This window comes from Mastomys coucha, unplaced genomic scaffold, assembly GCF_008632895.1.
Source record: "Mastomys coucha isolate ucsf_1 unplaced genomic scaffold, UCSF_Mcou_1 pScaffold21, whole genome shotgun sequence".
Taxonomy (NCBI): Eukaryota; Metazoa; Chordata; class Mammalia; order Rodentia; family Muridae; genus Mastomys; species Mastomys coucha.
Window position 1 is genome coordinate 87,963,162 of NW_022196904.1, and position 16,669 is coordinate 87,979,830.

The 16,669-nt window shown below is 44.0% G+C and overlaps 1 protein-coding gene across 2 annotated transcripts in view; it reads right to left on the reverse strand.

Annotated features, from left to right (window-relative positions):
* The window catches only part of Uvrag (UV radiation resistance associated), a 298,170-nt gene that overhangs the window by 248,781 nt on the left and 32,720 nt on the right, over nucleotides 1–16,669 (reverse strand). For both annotated transcript variants that reach the window (XM_031387482.1, XM_031387483.1), the window contains exons 3-4: nucleotides 14,577–14,611; nucleotides 5,513–5,674 (exon numbers count right to left, since the gene is read on the reverse strand). In XM_031387482.1, coding sequence (XP_031243342.1) covers nucleotides 5,513–5,674; nucleotides 14,577–14,611 — 197 coding nt within the window. The remainder of the gene's footprint in view (nucleotides 1–5,512; nucleotides 5,675–14,576; nucleotides 14,612–16,669) is intronic.

Consider the following 16,669-nt stretch of genomic DNA (forward strand, 5'->3'; position numbering starts at 1 on the left):
CCACCTGCCTCTGCCTCCCAAGTGCTGTGATTAAAGGTGTGCGCCACCACCGCCTGGCCAACATTGACACTATTAAGAAAAGGGAAAAGGAGCAGTGTAGGACTTTAATCCCTGCACCCGGATCACTGAGTTCCAGGCCAGCCTGGTCTACATAGTAAGTTCCAGGACACTAATTACTGACACCCTGTTTCAAAAAAAAAAAAAAAAAAAAAAAAAAAAGAAGGAATGAAGGAAGGGAGGGAAGGAGGGAGAGAGGGAGGGAGGGAACCAGCCAGCCAGCCAGCCAGGCAGACAGGCGGGACAGACAGACCCACAGGACTAAAGAGACTGTTCAGTGATTAAGAGCATTGGCTGCTGTTCAAAAGGACCTAAGTTTGATTCTTAGCACCCATGTGGCAGATCCTACCATGTGTAACTCCAGTCCCAGGAATTCAACTCCCCCTTCTGTCCTCTGCAGATACTACATGCATATGGTGCACACAGGCAAAACATTCATAAACATAAAATAAAAACAAACAAATCTTTTTTTAAAAAGGGGGGGGCTGGAGAGATGGCTAAGAGCAGTGGTTAAGAGCAGCTGTTGCTCTTACAATGGACCTGGGTCCAATACGCAGCACCCACATAATGGCTCCCAACCATCTATAACCCCAGTTCCAGGGAATCCAACAGGCACACATCATACACATACATGTATACTAACAAAATATTTGTACACAGAAAGTAAATAAATAAAAAAATTTTTTAAAAAGAAAAAGAAAATGAAGACAGCAAAAAGTATCTGGAAAACATGTATTTTAAAAAGCACTAATATATGTACAATAAATATATAAGGAATTTTTTGCATAGTATGTGTGTGCATAAATCTGGAAGCCCAAGCCTGATTTGAGTATCTTCTTTTAGCACTCTCTACTGTATATATTAAGGCAGGGTCTCTTACTGAATCCAAAACTTTCTTTTTTGCTAGTCTGGCTAGCAATTTGCTCAGGAGATGCTCATCTCTGTCTCCCACACACAGGCTATCATGCACACCAGGGTTTTAGTGAATTCCTGAAATCTAATCTACACATCTGTAGGACAATTGCTTCAAGCTCTCTCACTAACCTTTATGTAAAGAACTTTTACAAGTCAGTAACTAAAGATTTAAACAACCTAGTAAAGCATAACAAAAGATATAAACAAACACTACACACACATGTACACATGCACACACACACACACACACACACACACACTCACACGATGGGAAGTGCAGGCATAGGGGAGGTAGGGGAGATTGGTTGGACTCCTCAGGAAAATCTGAATTAAAATCACAATGAAATACTACTTTTTCAGACAGGGTTTCTTGTGCAGCCTTGACTGTTCTGGAATTCACTCTGTAAACCAAGCTGGCCTTGAACTCAGATCCTCAAGAGTGCCTCTGCCTACTCAAGTGGTAGGATTAAAGGTGTGTGCCACCACTCAACAAAATAACACTTCATAGCTTTAAAATGGCTAAAGCTTAAAAGACTAACAATAAAAAGAACAATATACATCCATAAAAATAAGAACAAGCAGAAATGCTACGCACCACAGCTGGGACCGGAGACCTTTACATTCACTTTGGGAAACCATTTTCAGTTACTTACAAATTTCAACACACACTTATCCTAAGAGCAGACAATTGCATTCTTGGGTAGTTACCCAAAAGAAATGACAACATATATCAACACAAAGGCCCACAGTTAATCATTCACAGTAGCTTTATTCTCCGTGGTGAGAGTTATTCAACTCGACTATTATGGTTCACTGAATTGTATACTTTTATATTGTATTGCAGTTCAGTGCTGAGGATGAAGCCGAGCCTCAGACACGTGGGGCAAATGCTCCACCACTGAGCTACACTCTGACCTCTGGTGAACTGATTGTATGTATTTTACACCTCAATAAGCTGAAGGTAAAACCCAACATGTCTGAAGTTATCCCTTCCTAACTCTGGGGTTGTGTGAATACTTCTTCCACATGCTTTCTAACTCTATTTAAAATGCCGTCTTCAACTCTCTGAGTCCTTACCACTAAGAACAAGAACTGGTAGAAAGCATAAACCACTCAATGAACCTGATTCTCACCATGGCAATCCACCTGGGTTTCTCTTTCTCTGCAGCTCTGTGAGTCCACTACTCTAGTGTGTGCTGGGTTCCCTACGCTGAGAACTTTCTGGTAGGCTTAGAGCACATTGTGGTCTGCTACCCCAGTGTGCCTCCCTGTATAGCCAACTTTCTAAGACACTCCTGAAATTAGTTCACACCACATGAGCACAGGCTGGTGTTTCCAGACCACCACCAAAGCCGTGTGTGAGTTAGGAAGTGGGATGAAGACCATCTTCACAGCCAAAAGCTCCCTGCAGGCCTGGAATCATGCCACAACGGGGTTAAGAAGCACTGCTTTCACCAGACATAGACACTCGCAGACAGCACACAAGCAAGCACCCAGTGTGTGCCCCAGCCAACTAGAGAAAGAGAAAGATCTAAACTGAATGTTACTATCAGACAAGCTTTAATTTGGCAGCTCTAAGGGCTGGGTACTAAAGCGCATGCTCAGAATACTCCTAAGAGGACTTCTGAAAGACCAGCAGTAAAATGAAAATGTTAAAAAGAAGAAACCATTTTATGAGACTAGAAGTTGCCAAAGGAAGAAAGGTACAGATATTAAAGGTACAGATTTGGTCTCGACAGAATGACACAAAGTGAAGATCTGGCAAAACATAGCCTCACACGTGTGTGGAACCTTGAAGAGAGGAACTCAAAGGAACAGAGAGATTGCGATCTGTTGGGGCTGGGACCCAGTGAGGGATGGGTGTTTAATTAAAAAAACCTAAGGTTCAGTTAGAAAGTTTGAGCAATCCATTGTGGGACTACACATGCAGCTCATGGTAGAAAAGTGGTAGAGAAGTTCCAGCTTGCACAAGACCCTGGGTTTCATCTCAGGCTCATCATCATCATCATCAATAGATAATCAAATAAAAATGAAAGTATGGTAAACATGCTGAATGTGGCAATTTTCCAATCTGAAAAAATCAAATTTAAATGGCTCCTTTCAAAAGTAGTATCAGAATGTACATACTAAACAAATATTACCAAAACATTAGGATGTTTCTAACAACCTACAGCTAATGTCTTATGGTAACTTTTAATAGTAGTAATGGGCTGGAGTGAAGGCTCAGCAGTTAAGAGCACTGAATGCTCTTCCAGAGGTCCTGAGTTCAATTCCCAGCAACCACATGATGGCTCACAACCAACTGTAATGAGATCTGCCTCTTCTGATGTATCTGAAGTACTCACACACATAAAATAAATAAATACATAAAATAAACAGTCGTAACAAGAATGCCAAAGCGAGGCAGAGGGGTGCCTGCACCTGCTCAGATGTGCCTCTGTGGCACAGCACAAGGAGGAATTCTTATGTTAGATAGATCTGAACCCAAATCTTAGCTTCACCCTACTAAGTGATCTTAAGGACTTTCTTTTTTTTTTTTATTAGATATTTTCTTTATTTACATGTAAATTTCTCCATTCCCAGTTTCCCCTCCAAAAAACAAAGAAACAAACAAAAACAACAAAAACAAACCCCTGTTGCCTCCCACTTCCCCATGCCTGCCACCCTTCCCTCTCCCACTTTCTGGCCCCGGCATTCCCCTACACTGGGGCACAGAACCTTCACAGGGCTGAGGTCCTCTCCTCCTATTGATGATCGAATTTGCAATCCTCTACTATACACATGCTGCCTGAACAATCAGACTCCTCCATGTGCAGTCTTCTTAAACTCTCTCAAGCTTTAATTTTCCCATTGGGAAAAGAAGGACAAAAAAATATCAACATTTGCAAAAATGCTCAAACATTAATTATAATAACTTCTATATGGGACAGTAAATAGATTTTGTTTATGTGCAGTCCTGACAGACTTCTGACACATTCTGGAGCTATTAGAAAGGATGATGGAGAGACCTTTGAGCTCAGCCAGGAGAGTTTAAGAGTAGGGAACATCAATCACACAGCAACAAAGGCAGCGCCGGCCCAGTACAAAAGGCACATCTGTCATCTCTGGACTCAAGGAAGAGCAGCTCTTCCCACTCCTGGATGACCCGACCCTACTGGCGGAAAGAGAGATGTTTAATAGCAGGTACTTTGTTTCAATTTAATTTTCACAATCAAGGGAGAATATCCAACAAGGCCAAAGAAGCACAAGGAGTGAGGAAAATATATCCTCACACACATACACTCATACACACACACACACACACACACACTCATACACTCACACTCACACACACTCACACTCATACACACACTCATACACACACTCACACTCACACACACACTCACACTCACACACTCACACACTCATACACACTCTCACACTCACACTCACTCATACACACACCCATACACACATACACTCAGACACACACTCAGACACACGCTCATACACACTCACACTCACACTCATACACACACACAACACAAAAATGTACGGACATGCACACTAGGGTTCTTCTGAGTTTCTAAAGTTTTTTTTCTTTAGTCCTTTTTTACAGTCCAGTCTTCATCCCCCATATCCCCATCCCAAGAAGATGTTCCCCCACAGCCTCCCACCTGACATCCCACTCCCTGGGGCCTCAAGTCTCTCAAACGTTAGGTACATCTTCTCTCACTGAGGCCAGACCAGGCAGTCCTCTGCTGTTTATTTGTCCGGGCCTCACATCAGCTACTGCTGTATGCTGCCTGGTTGGTGACTCAGTGTCTGGGCAATCTCAGGGGTCCAGGTCAGTTGAGACTGCTGGTCTTCCCATGGGGCTGCCCTCCTCCTCAGCTTCTTCCAGCTTTCCCCCATTTCAACCACAGGGGTCCCTGGTTTCCATCCATTGGTTGGGTGCTAGTAACTACATCTGACTCTTTCAGCTGCTTGTTGGGCCTCTTGGAGGACAGCCATGCTAGGCTGTAAGCACTGAGTTTCTAAAGTAAAAGGTCCTTTGTGTTTGTTTCTGTTACGTGGGTCTCACTCTAGCCCCACCAGGATGGCCAGAAACTCACCGTGTCCACCTTAGACTGGCCTCAAAGTTGCTGAGATCCTATCTCAGCCTCCCTGTGCTAGGATTGCAGGTGTGAGCCACCACACCTAGCTAACGCTTTTTTGTAACTCAAATGTGGCAAAATAAGTGACTTAAATAAACAGTATCACAAGCCTTGTTTGTTGGTGACCTCATTCTGTAACAAGGCTCTTCTTAGCCAGAAAGTCCCTGTAGACCAGACAGAACTCCAATTTAAGGCAATCCTCCTGCTTGTTCCTTCTGAGTGCTGAGATTATAGACATGTGTCACCAAGCCTGGAAATTTGTCTTTTTTTTTTTCTTGTACTAACTTACTTTTTCCTCTTCTACTAACATCTATCATAACTGAAAATGTAGAGAGGAGCATCAATAGAGCTAGGGAGGTTAATTTGTAGAGGACAACCCCTTGAAATGTCACTCTGAAAATTACCTGTTGACCCAAGTACTTCAGCCCATCCAGGTAGACTTTCCACTCTATCAAGAGCTGGTAGGCCTCCTCCTTGCCACCCCAAATCTTCACCACAAAGCAGGACACAGATGTATCCAGACGGTCTGGCATTATTCCAAAGTCAAGACTCCTCCATGTTGGATTCTGTTGATGGAAATTAAAACATACTTTAGGAAGACTCTTAACTTCTTTACAAGAGTTCCCATTAGATGGTAGATCATTTTGTTTTCAATCTAAAAGACAGGCTGATGAGATGGCTTATTGGCTGCTCTTCTGGAGGACCCAAGTTTGATCACCAGCACTCACAAGGCAGCTCTACCTCCAGTTCCAAGAGACCTGATGCCCTCTTGTAGCCTCTGCAATCACCAGGCACACAAATGATATGCAGTCATACATGCAGGCAAAACACCCACATACTTAAAAAGCTAAAATAAAAAAGAAAGACTAGAGCTGGCAGGTTGGCTCAGTGGGTAAGAGCATTTGCCACCAAGCCTGACAACCTGAGTTCAATCCCAAGAACCACGTGACAGAAGAGAACTAACTCTTTTTTTTTTTTTTAAAGATTTATTTATTTATTATATGTAAGTACACTGTAGCTGTCTTCAGATGCACCAGAAGAGGGCATCAGATCTCATTACGGGTGGTTGTGAGCCACCATGTGGTTGCTGGGATTTGAACTCATGACCTTCCGAAGAGCAGTCAGTGCTCTTCCCCGCTGAGTCATCTCTCCAGCCTGAGAACTAACTCTTGCAAGCTGTCCTCTGACCTCCACATGCACCTGGCATGCTCAGACCCCTGACTCCCTGACATACACAAATAAATCTTGTTTTAAAAGACAAAGGGTATCATAAGCAGGAGTGGGGTGAAAATGACATCCCCGGATTAGTCTGCTTATTAGAAGCACTTATGCTGACCCTCACTGACATGGCTGCATATAACACTTTCACTCATGTATTCAAGAAAATACATGATTATTAAAAGCCAGCACAGATTAACACATGGACACACAACTGATCATTGTGCCGAGAATAAGAACATGTGCTGTGCTTAGTTCTAACTGGGACAGCTGTACAACATCCTACCTCCAAGGCTCAGGGATTCTAAAGGATGAAGGGGTAGAGAGGTTTTTGGACAGCTGCAGTCAAACAGCATTGGCCAAGCATGCCAGAACCATTGTGCACAAGCACTCACGGTGGCTGTGACTGCATGCACAGGACTCCACAAGAGCAAGCTCTGGGGCAGGTGTAGGGGGCGCACTCATTAAGTTCCACCCCAAGCTAAGGAGTTAAGCAGCTGGTAATTGATAGCTACTAGGCTTGGGAGAATTAGTTTTCTTCAGGGATAGGGGAGGAACTGGAGAAGGAGATGGGAGGTGATCAAACCACATTACACACGTGCATAGCATTCACAAACGATAAGTGGGAGTCAGTAGCACTTAGGCAATACCCCCCAAAGGACCTCCAACTTAAACCTCCATTTAAAACAGTCCAATCGCTGGAGATGTAGCCCAGCCGCAGAGTGACTGCCTGGCAAGCAAGCTCAAGGCCCCGTGTGCCATCCCCAGTACAGTATAAACAAGAATGATTACACTGGAACAGTGCAAAGTCCAGTGACAGAGGTGTGCTAAAGGTCACATGGCAACACAGAACAAACAATAAACTCTAAGAAGCATGGAAGACACCTGAGAGCACAAAAAGAATTTCTGCAGATTAAACAGGAATTCCAGGCAAAGGGAATAAAGAACCAGCATTCAGAGGTATAAGGCAACAAGTATGAGCAGGGACCTAAGCGCAACCACCTCAGCTGGAGCAAAAGGAAGGCTCACTGGCTGGGCGAGGTGCCCAAACCCCTCCGGGCATCACCTGGCTTGCCTATCCCTCTCACTAGGAAGCCCTCGCTATCATCCTGCTTAAGCTCATGATGTCTTGCCAAGTGATGGTATTTCAGTCTTTATGACTGAAGATCTTTGGACAGCAGACTGCAGGATTCAGGCATGTAACCTAGTCATGCACTTTCTCCTGCATTGCCCTCTCCTCTCTTCCCTGACAGAGGAAGTTAAGTGACTCTGCTATTCCACCCCTGTGGTCTAGGCTGATGGATGCTCATTCATCCATCCTAACCCACCCTCTCTGCATAGCTCAGTGGTCACCCAGCGATTGTAGAGACATTGTGTTCAAATACCTCAAACCAGTTACCCCTGCCAATGGGTTGGTAAAATGCAAACAAGACACAATTAAGGGAATGGATGTAAAGCAAATGTTAAAACTAGTGTAAGATTAAAGCGATCTTCACAGATCAGCCAGGAAGGAACTGGTCCTTGGCTCATCCAGAGCTCGAAAACCCTGCAGGAGAGTTTTTGGCTAACTCTAGTTCTGGAGCCTGAGACTAGGCTCCCCTCTGTCCCTCCCTACTCCCTTCTGCTCTCCCATGTTCCCCTGCTCCCCTCTGTTCCCCTGCTCCTCCCTACTCCTTCCTGTTCCCCCTGCTCCCTCCTGCTCCCTCCTGCTCCCCTGTTTCCCTCTGCTCCCCCCTGCTCCTGTCTGCTCCCCTGTTTCCCTCTGCTCCCCTGTTTCCACTCTGCTCCCCCTGCTCCCCTGTTTCCCTCTGTTCCCCTCTGTTTCCCTCTGCTTCCCTCTGTTTCCCCCACTTCCCCTGCTCCCCACTACTCTAGTCTTTTCTCCCTACTCCCTTCTGCTCCCCCTGTTCCCTCGGTCTTCCTCTGAGCATTGTACTTGGTTTAGTTTACACAGACAACAGCAAAATGAGGAAGGACCACATAACAGACAACATAAACTAGACAACCTCCTAGTTTACCTATTCTAGAAATGCCAGGAAAAAAAGGGGGGAGGGGCTTTGAACCTGTCAGCCTAACTTGAGGAAGCTGAGGCCTCTGGGGACTCCCTGGTTACCTAGTCACTGACCATGCCTGCCTGGCCTGCCAACTGACAGGATCTCTCCTGCAGACCCCTTGTAAGGCTGGGGGGCCTTCCTGCAACTCTTCCCTCCTAGTCCCCTGGGGACACAGCAAGGATTCCGATGTTTGCTGAATAAACAACAACACCACATTATATTTCAGGTACTGTACTAAAAAAGTCCTAATCAGCTTGAGGTAAAAAAAAAAATCTTACAGTGAAAAGCAGAAGTTAAGATCCCTTTGAAAATGGTGCTGCCTTCCCTGTCTGATGTACATCATGTTTTCTAAATGGCCATTAAAAACAGGCTGGTATAACTATCACTAGAAAAGAAGAGCAGCCTGAGCTGTGAGCCCTAAGGCCCATACAGTTAGCATTCTCCTAGGCTCCGCCCAAGAATTACCTGGAAACAGCCAGGTAGCCTGGCTTGCTATAAAAGGGGCTGTTTGGCCCCTCCTCAAGCTCTCTGCCCCCTCCCACTCTGACTTCCTTCTCACCCTGATCCCTTTCTCCTTCTCTCCCCTTCCCCTTCACCCCTTCTCTCTCCACATGTTCCTGCACCTCCTCCCTCCCTCCCTCCCTCCTTCCCTCCCTCTCTGTGTCTTTCTCTGCCCTGACTCCCTTCTCTTCCATGTCCCCAAATAAACTCTATTCTATACTATACCAGTTATATGGCTGGTACCTCAGGGGGAAGGGATGCCTCAGCGTGAGCCAACCAAGGCACCCCTCCCACCTCACCATACCCTGCTCTACAAAACATATCCTGGTTTGTTTTATAAAACACAGTTTTTTTCTTGGGAAACTGCAAGTGGGTGACTCTCTGCCAGCACCACATATCACCAGGCTTTCCTTGTCTGCCACCTCCTCCTCAAAGGCAGGTTTCTCTGTGCATTTAACTTAACATCTACAGTTCCTGGCATCCTGCGTGCCAGGTTTCTATTAGCAGTGTGTGTACACACTTTGCCTTAATTTTATAACTCCAGAGCCTGTGTGAATCAGGTAACAGGACTGATTCTTCAGAGGAGAAACTCATGCATGGGAGACAGTATGAACCTGCTTATCACACGTGTGGTCATAGTTAGAGCTGGCAGTCAAAGTTTACAGGAGACTCCAAAGGCAAGGAAGTAGTAGAAAACTTGCTTTAAAAACAAAACCACAGGGCTGGAGAGATGGCTCAGTGGTTAAGAGCACTGGCTATTCTTCCAGAGGTCCTGAGTTCAATTCCCAGCAACTACATGGTGGCTCATAATCATCTGTAATGGGATCTGGTGTCCTCTTCTGGTGTATCTGAAGATAGCAATCACTGTACTCCTATATATAACATAAATAAATCTTTAAAAAATAAAAAATAAAAAAACACATCTTACATATCCTGGGCTAGCCTTAAATTCTGTGCAGCCAAGGATGACTTTGAACTTCTGAATCTCCCAAATTTTAGGACTGCAGGCAAGTACAACCATGACCAGTTTTATACAGTGCTAAAGACCAGACTCAGAGTAAAGCACTCCAGCAGCTTACTGCATCTCTAGCCCTAGGTAACTGCTCTCCAGGACACAGGCTACACAAGAGACCATTCAAGGTAAGAGCTATGAGTGTAGCTTTATGTTGCAGCCACTGAAAAACCAGCTAGGTATAATAACTAATGTTCTTCATAACAACCTGGAGTTCTTGAGAAGTTAAATAATTCCCCCTTGTGAAAAGAAGGGAAGTGAGAGATGAGGAGACAGCTCCAGGCCCAGCAGCTGAGAGCACCTACTGTACAGTCACGCAGACTGGAGTTCAGACCTGTAACAAGCAGGGTGGCCTGCATATGCTTCTGACTCCAGCTCCAAGGGATCCAACACTCTCTTCTGACCTCCACACATGCAGGGAGGTCCGGACTCACATGTACATGCACACACTCAGGTAGACAATGTGTGCATGTAAAAACCATTTTAAAAGATTGGGAAGAAGGAGACCGCATAAAGGTGACGTGGATATGAATTCATTCACTGAGATTCAACAGACCAGCAACTGTATATATCTTTGAATAATGGAAATAGAAAAAATAAAAAGCTACCAAGTTCTATCAAACAAATGTAATAAATCTAAAGTTTCAGGCCAGTCATGGAACCTCATGCCTGTAATTCTAGTACTTACTAGAGAAAGTACTAAGGCTTAAGCAAGAAGATTGTTCAAAGCCAACCTGAGTTACATAATAAGATTTTATCTCTAATTCCTTGAAGTCTGAAATCTTTGCATTAGGTTTGTTTATTCTTAATTTGGCATTAACTAGCATGTTCTTCCACTGGTCTAAAGTGAGATCATTGGAACAACTAGTCAACACTCGGAAAGGTGTTCAATCAGAACATTCCACGAGGATATACAAACTGAAGGCACAGTGATACCACAGTCCCACCAGAATGACTGCAATAGACACTGAGTCTGGGCTAGGATCTGGAACAACCTGAGAGTCTCGCACTGTCCTAAGGGACAGAGCTGGTACAGAAACCTCTGCAATTTTTTGACAAATGTTTTCTACAGCTGAGCAAAAAAGCCCATTACTGACACTCTGCATGAGCACACACACACTCACAGACACACTCATACACACTTATACACTTACACAGACAAACTAACACACACAGACATAGTAACACAGACACACTAACACAGATACATACACACAAACACACTCACAAACACATACGGACACACTAACACAAACATACACACACACACACACACACACACACACACACACACGGAAATGCATTCTTCTGTTTGTCAGAGACGTCCTTTAGAATCAGTGAATTACTACATATACCAACAGAGTCTCACAAATATGCTGAACAAAACAGCATTTGCCACTTGAGGGTCAAGCTGGGCAGAGGTACTCTGCTGTGGAAACCTGGGAAGGGGGAGCCTGCTAGTCTCTTTGGGGAATATAAGTGACTGGAAGAAGACACAGGAGAAAATAATTGTTCCATTCCTCTTCTGTCTGTTTGTTTGTTTATATGTTTGAGACAGGGTTTTTCTATGTAGTTCTGGCTGTTCCAGAACTCACTACATAGATCACACTGGCCTGGAACTCAGAGATTCACCTGCCCCTGCTTCCCATTCATTGGTATTAAAGGTGCCCACCACCACACCCTGCTCTACTTCCTTTATTGTTTGTTTATTTCTATTTTTGAAGACACCGTCTCATTGTGCCCGGCCCAATATTTTTTTTTAAGATTTATTTTATTTATAAGAGTACACGTTAAGCCGGACAGTGGTGGCGCATGCCTTTAATCCCAGCAGTTGGGAGGCAGAGGCAGGTGGACTTCTGAGTTTGAAGCCAACCTAGTCTACAGAGTGAGTTCCAGGACAGCCAGGGCTGTACAGAGAAACCCTGTCTCGAAAAGGGCATCGGATCCCATTACAGATGGTTGTGAGCCACCATGTGATTGCTGGGATTTGAATTCAGGATCTCTGGAAGAGCAGTCAGTGTCTTAACTGCTGAGCCATGGCTCCAGCCCACTACCCAATATTTTTGATCCAAATGATTTTTTTAATTTATATTTCACCTACACATATCAACTCAATTTCGAGATAAAAGAGACTGTTAAGCAGTAACATCAGATGACCTCGTCTATATCCACTGACTACTATGATTGCTATGGTCTTGCAAGTTCGCTGCCTACTAACTGCCCACCAGAGGACATAAGATCACTACTCACCAGGAGTTTTTAAAAAAATGTTATCAGCTGGGCATTGGTGGCATCTGGCTTTAAGCCCTGCACTAGAGGCAGTGCTCCTCTGATTCTCCATAGTGAGTTCCAGGACAGCCAGGACTATACAGAAAAACCCCATCCCCAAAAAATTAAAAATTGTTTATTACCAGCACTTATTTTTTTAAACTGTTTAATGATAACTGCATAGTCACAAGAAATACAACTAAAAATGTATAAAAGCTGCACCAACTTTTAAAAAACATATTCAGAGTATCTCTACAATTCATGCTGTTTTTTTGGTTTTTTTTAATTAGTAGAAGCCCAGCAAACTCCCTCCATGGCCTCCTCGGCTCAGCTCAGGCTTCCCCACCCAGATGAGGATGACTTACTGCTAGCAAGTAATTCCCTGATTGCTCCCCCCACCCCAAGATAAATCACAACCCTACAGCCTTTGCAGCATCTTCTACCTGAACTAGGCTTTTGGCCTCGCTCCCAAAGGAAGTTGGAAAACAGAATTCTGATGATGCAGTTTATTTACCCCAGGGTCACAGTTTTGGCATGAGCAACATAGAGGCAGCTCAAATGTTAATATATTCAGCCACAGTTCCACTGAGGCACAGGAGACTGGAGAACCCCTCAGGCCAGTATCTCACTAAGACATACTGGTACTGCCCAGCTTCCCATCTCTGCTGAGAAACAAACCCAGTCACCATCCCAGTGACTGTTCTGGTAAGTTGTATCTCGTGTTTTCCCTAAACATCTCTGATCTGGGCTTTGCTTATGCAATAGCAAGGCTCACTGACCTCTAGGTGAAAGCAGCTACAGGAGGTGGGGGGCGGGGGGAGCCTGTGGTTGGAGCCTCAGAACTTCAGTTTTATTTGTTATGAGCTGGGAGCAGCTGACATCAAGTTCCTTGGCCTGTTCCCTCACTATGAAACAAGAGTGTGCCTTACCTTGAAGCATTCTCATCTGTGGGAAACAATGTACAGAGCACACCTAACCTGGTCACAATCACACCTCTTTACTAAAGAAACTTGTGTAGAGAATCTCCAAACACTGACCCACTCCATGTATCAAGTCAACTTTGGGGGCTCCAGCTGGCACTCCCACTATTATTTTTCAATTGTTTTAGTCACTCTAATGACCTGTCAATCATAGCACAGATACAGCCTCTACAAAAAAACAGTAACAACAGTAATAATAATAACTTGGGGAGGGCTGGAGAAATGGCTCAGCGGGTAAGAGCACTGACTGCTCTTCCGAAGGTCGTAAGTTCAAATCTAAGCAGCCACATGGTGGCTCACAACCACCATGAAATCTGACACCTTCTTCTGTGTACTCATTTATAATAATAAATAAATCTTTAAAAAAATAATAATAATAACTTGGGGAGAGGGTATGTCTAGCTGAAGCCAAAAGCAGGCGAAGTGGAATTATCCCCATTAACTGTTATTAGCTAAACGAATGTGAAAAGAAATGTGACTCTGGCATACCACAGACTGAACAGCTACACACTGCAGAGAAAGGCATGCATGCTCCAGCAGACACCCAGGTCAATACTTTGAGCAGCACGATGCATGCTGGCTCAAACCAGAAGCTAAATATGCTCACCAACAGGGGAAAAAATGATTACCTATTATATTCACCCAGCAGAATACACAGCACACAGGGCCAGCTGATCCTGACAGCCAAGCTGACACGTGGGTGCCAATCACCAGGTGCTTACTACATTACTTCACTCACACAAAACTCAGAAATGGGTAAACTGACCAGCAGCACCACTGTGCATCCTTACACATGCACACAATTCCAGAACAACTCTTTCCAGATGGAGACAAAGTGTGTTGCTTGGTAGTTTGTTGTTTTGGTCTTTGTTTTTTGGTGCAGGGTCTCACTATGAAGCTGAGGCTGCCTCTTCCCTCCCAAACCCTGATATTACAGGCATGTACCCATGCCCAGCTAGACACGGCCAGCTAATTGAGCAAAGCTGTTATCACCCAGAAATGAGTCCTGTGTACAAACTACTCTTATGAATTTTGCCCAAATAAATACAGAATCAAAAATAGTCAAGCTTCTGGGCTGGTGAGATAACTCACTGACTGCTCTTCCGAAGGTCCTGAGTTCAAATCCCAGCAACCACATGGTGGCTCACAACCATCCATAATGAAATCTGACAGCCTCTTCTGGTGTGTCTGAAGACAGCTACAGTGTACTTACATATAACAATAAATAAATCTTTAAAAAAAAATAGTCAAGCTTCTTATAAATGAAAATGATGCAAATTTAAAGTTTACAACAATAAAAAAAATCAGTAACAATTAAACATTTGCAGATCTGCATGTACCATAACCAAAGACCAAGACCTCAACTCAAACCACTCATATCTTAAGAAACAAGGATATACGCTTGTCACGTGTACCTGTAAGGAAACAAACTTACCAAGGAATTCTTAATCACCTCACTCCTATAAAATTCTGGAAAAAAAGAAAAAGAACAGTAAGTGATATGAAAGACAAGAAGCTCATTAAGCACTGTAAAGCTTTGGCGTTCTAGTAAGTCATCTAAAATGGCCTAGTGCCTGTCATATTTACCAGTAAGAATAAATATAAAATCAAAATTCAGTAAAAGTCTCTTAAGGGGGAAAAACATCAATGAAGCAGATCACAAATTGTTCAAATTTAATCTCATTATTATTACCTGTCTTCTTCTGCAACACATTCTCATTTAAGCACTTAAAAATCCAAACTTTCTTCTTTTCCCATTTCCACTCACTTCTTTCTTTTCATGTGTACATAATGAGCATGTACACGGGTGTGTGTGTGTGTGTGTGTGTGTGTGTGTATGTGTGTGTGTGTGTGTGTGTTCCTGCAGGGGACTGAGGTTGAGGTCAGGAGTCTTTCCCTATTCTCTTTGAGGCAGGATATCTCAATGAACCCCAAAGCTTCTCAACACAGCCAGCTTGCTCTGGGGATCCATCTCTGCCTTCTGGGGCTAGATTACAGGTGGACTGTCACACTCACCCAGCATCCAGGTGGATCCTGGGAATTTAAACTCCAGTTTTCATCTGTCCAGCAAGTACTGTAACCTCCCAAGGCCCCCATTTCCAGTCTCTGTGACTGATTCTCTCTGTTCTTCAGGCATCTCTAGAACATTTCCTCATAGGAGTGTAGAATGAATACCAATTTAGATACCACCAGACCCAAGCTTTATTTATGCTTGTTGCTAACATTCCATCTCTTCAACTTCGTCAGGCCCTTTCTCAACTTGGAAAATTTGGATAATTAAAGTTCTTCTGTAAGCATTAAAATGTCATGGTTCTGGGGCTGGAGAAATAGCTCAGTGGTTACGAGCACTGACTACTCTTCAAGAGATCCTGAGCTCAATTCCCAGCACCCACATGGTGGCTCACAACCCTGATCCCCTCTTCTGGTGTGTGTGAAAACAGAGCACTCATATACATTAAATAAATAAATATTTTAAAAATTGACATGATTCCATAAACCTTCATATGTAGCATCAAATGTTATAAAACCTAAAAACAAAATAAAACTATGCTATTGGAACTTTCAGACATTACTGACAACCCTCCAGTGCTCTGCAGCCACCTACCCAATTATCTCCATGCCACTGGCAATGCAGACTCTTGCTACAGGACAGAATTTCCCACGTGTGATCCACATACTACTAGTACTTGAGATGAACTGAGGCCTTTTTCTAATTGAAACATATGCCTAGAGATTCCCCTTGTTACTGTGGGCCCATATCCTACAGCTACCATGTCCTCATCGCTCAGAACTGTCCCTAGCCCAGGGACAGATACTCAGTCACTTTTGTTTTTACGAATGACAACGACATGCCCAGCGAGCCCACTGATGTCCACATGTTACAGAGCTTCAAGGGGTAGAAAAGGGAAGCTCTTCCGGCAGCTCTGGTGTTAAGGCATTTCCTCACAGACCTACTTTACCCTCATCTTCCAGACAAAAGGTCACTTATTGTATGTCTTGAGAACTTCTCACAATACAGTAAGTACAAGAACAAGTTCTTCGAGAGGATTTACAGCAGGATCCAATCTTTCCAATTAAGCTAACAATTTTTATCTTAGGTTACAGCTTTAGGCTACTTACATTCACTAGCTGAATGGTGGTTTGATTTTTTTTTTCTCTCTTGAATAACTGTGGTAAGTTATCTTGGATGATTAAATGGGACAATTCAATCCTTAAAGCACATAAAGGCAGGTTTATTGGGAAGCAGCTCTCTAGTGGGTTCACTGGTCCCCAGGAACAAGGCCAGGGAGACAGAGGGAAGGAGGAAGAGAAAGAGAGAAAGAGTGTGTGCACTGTAGGGAGAGACCAAAATGTCTGATTTATAAAGGGAAGAGCTTCTCGGGGAGGGGAAGCCCAAGTGCCACATAGGGGTCGGGTAGGCCAGCCACACCCTGTAATGGGCAGGGACTGAGGGATGGGGTGGGGGGACCCGGGAACCCAGGTCCACTTTGGTATGTAAAGTGTGTCCCGGGTATAAATCAAAACAGT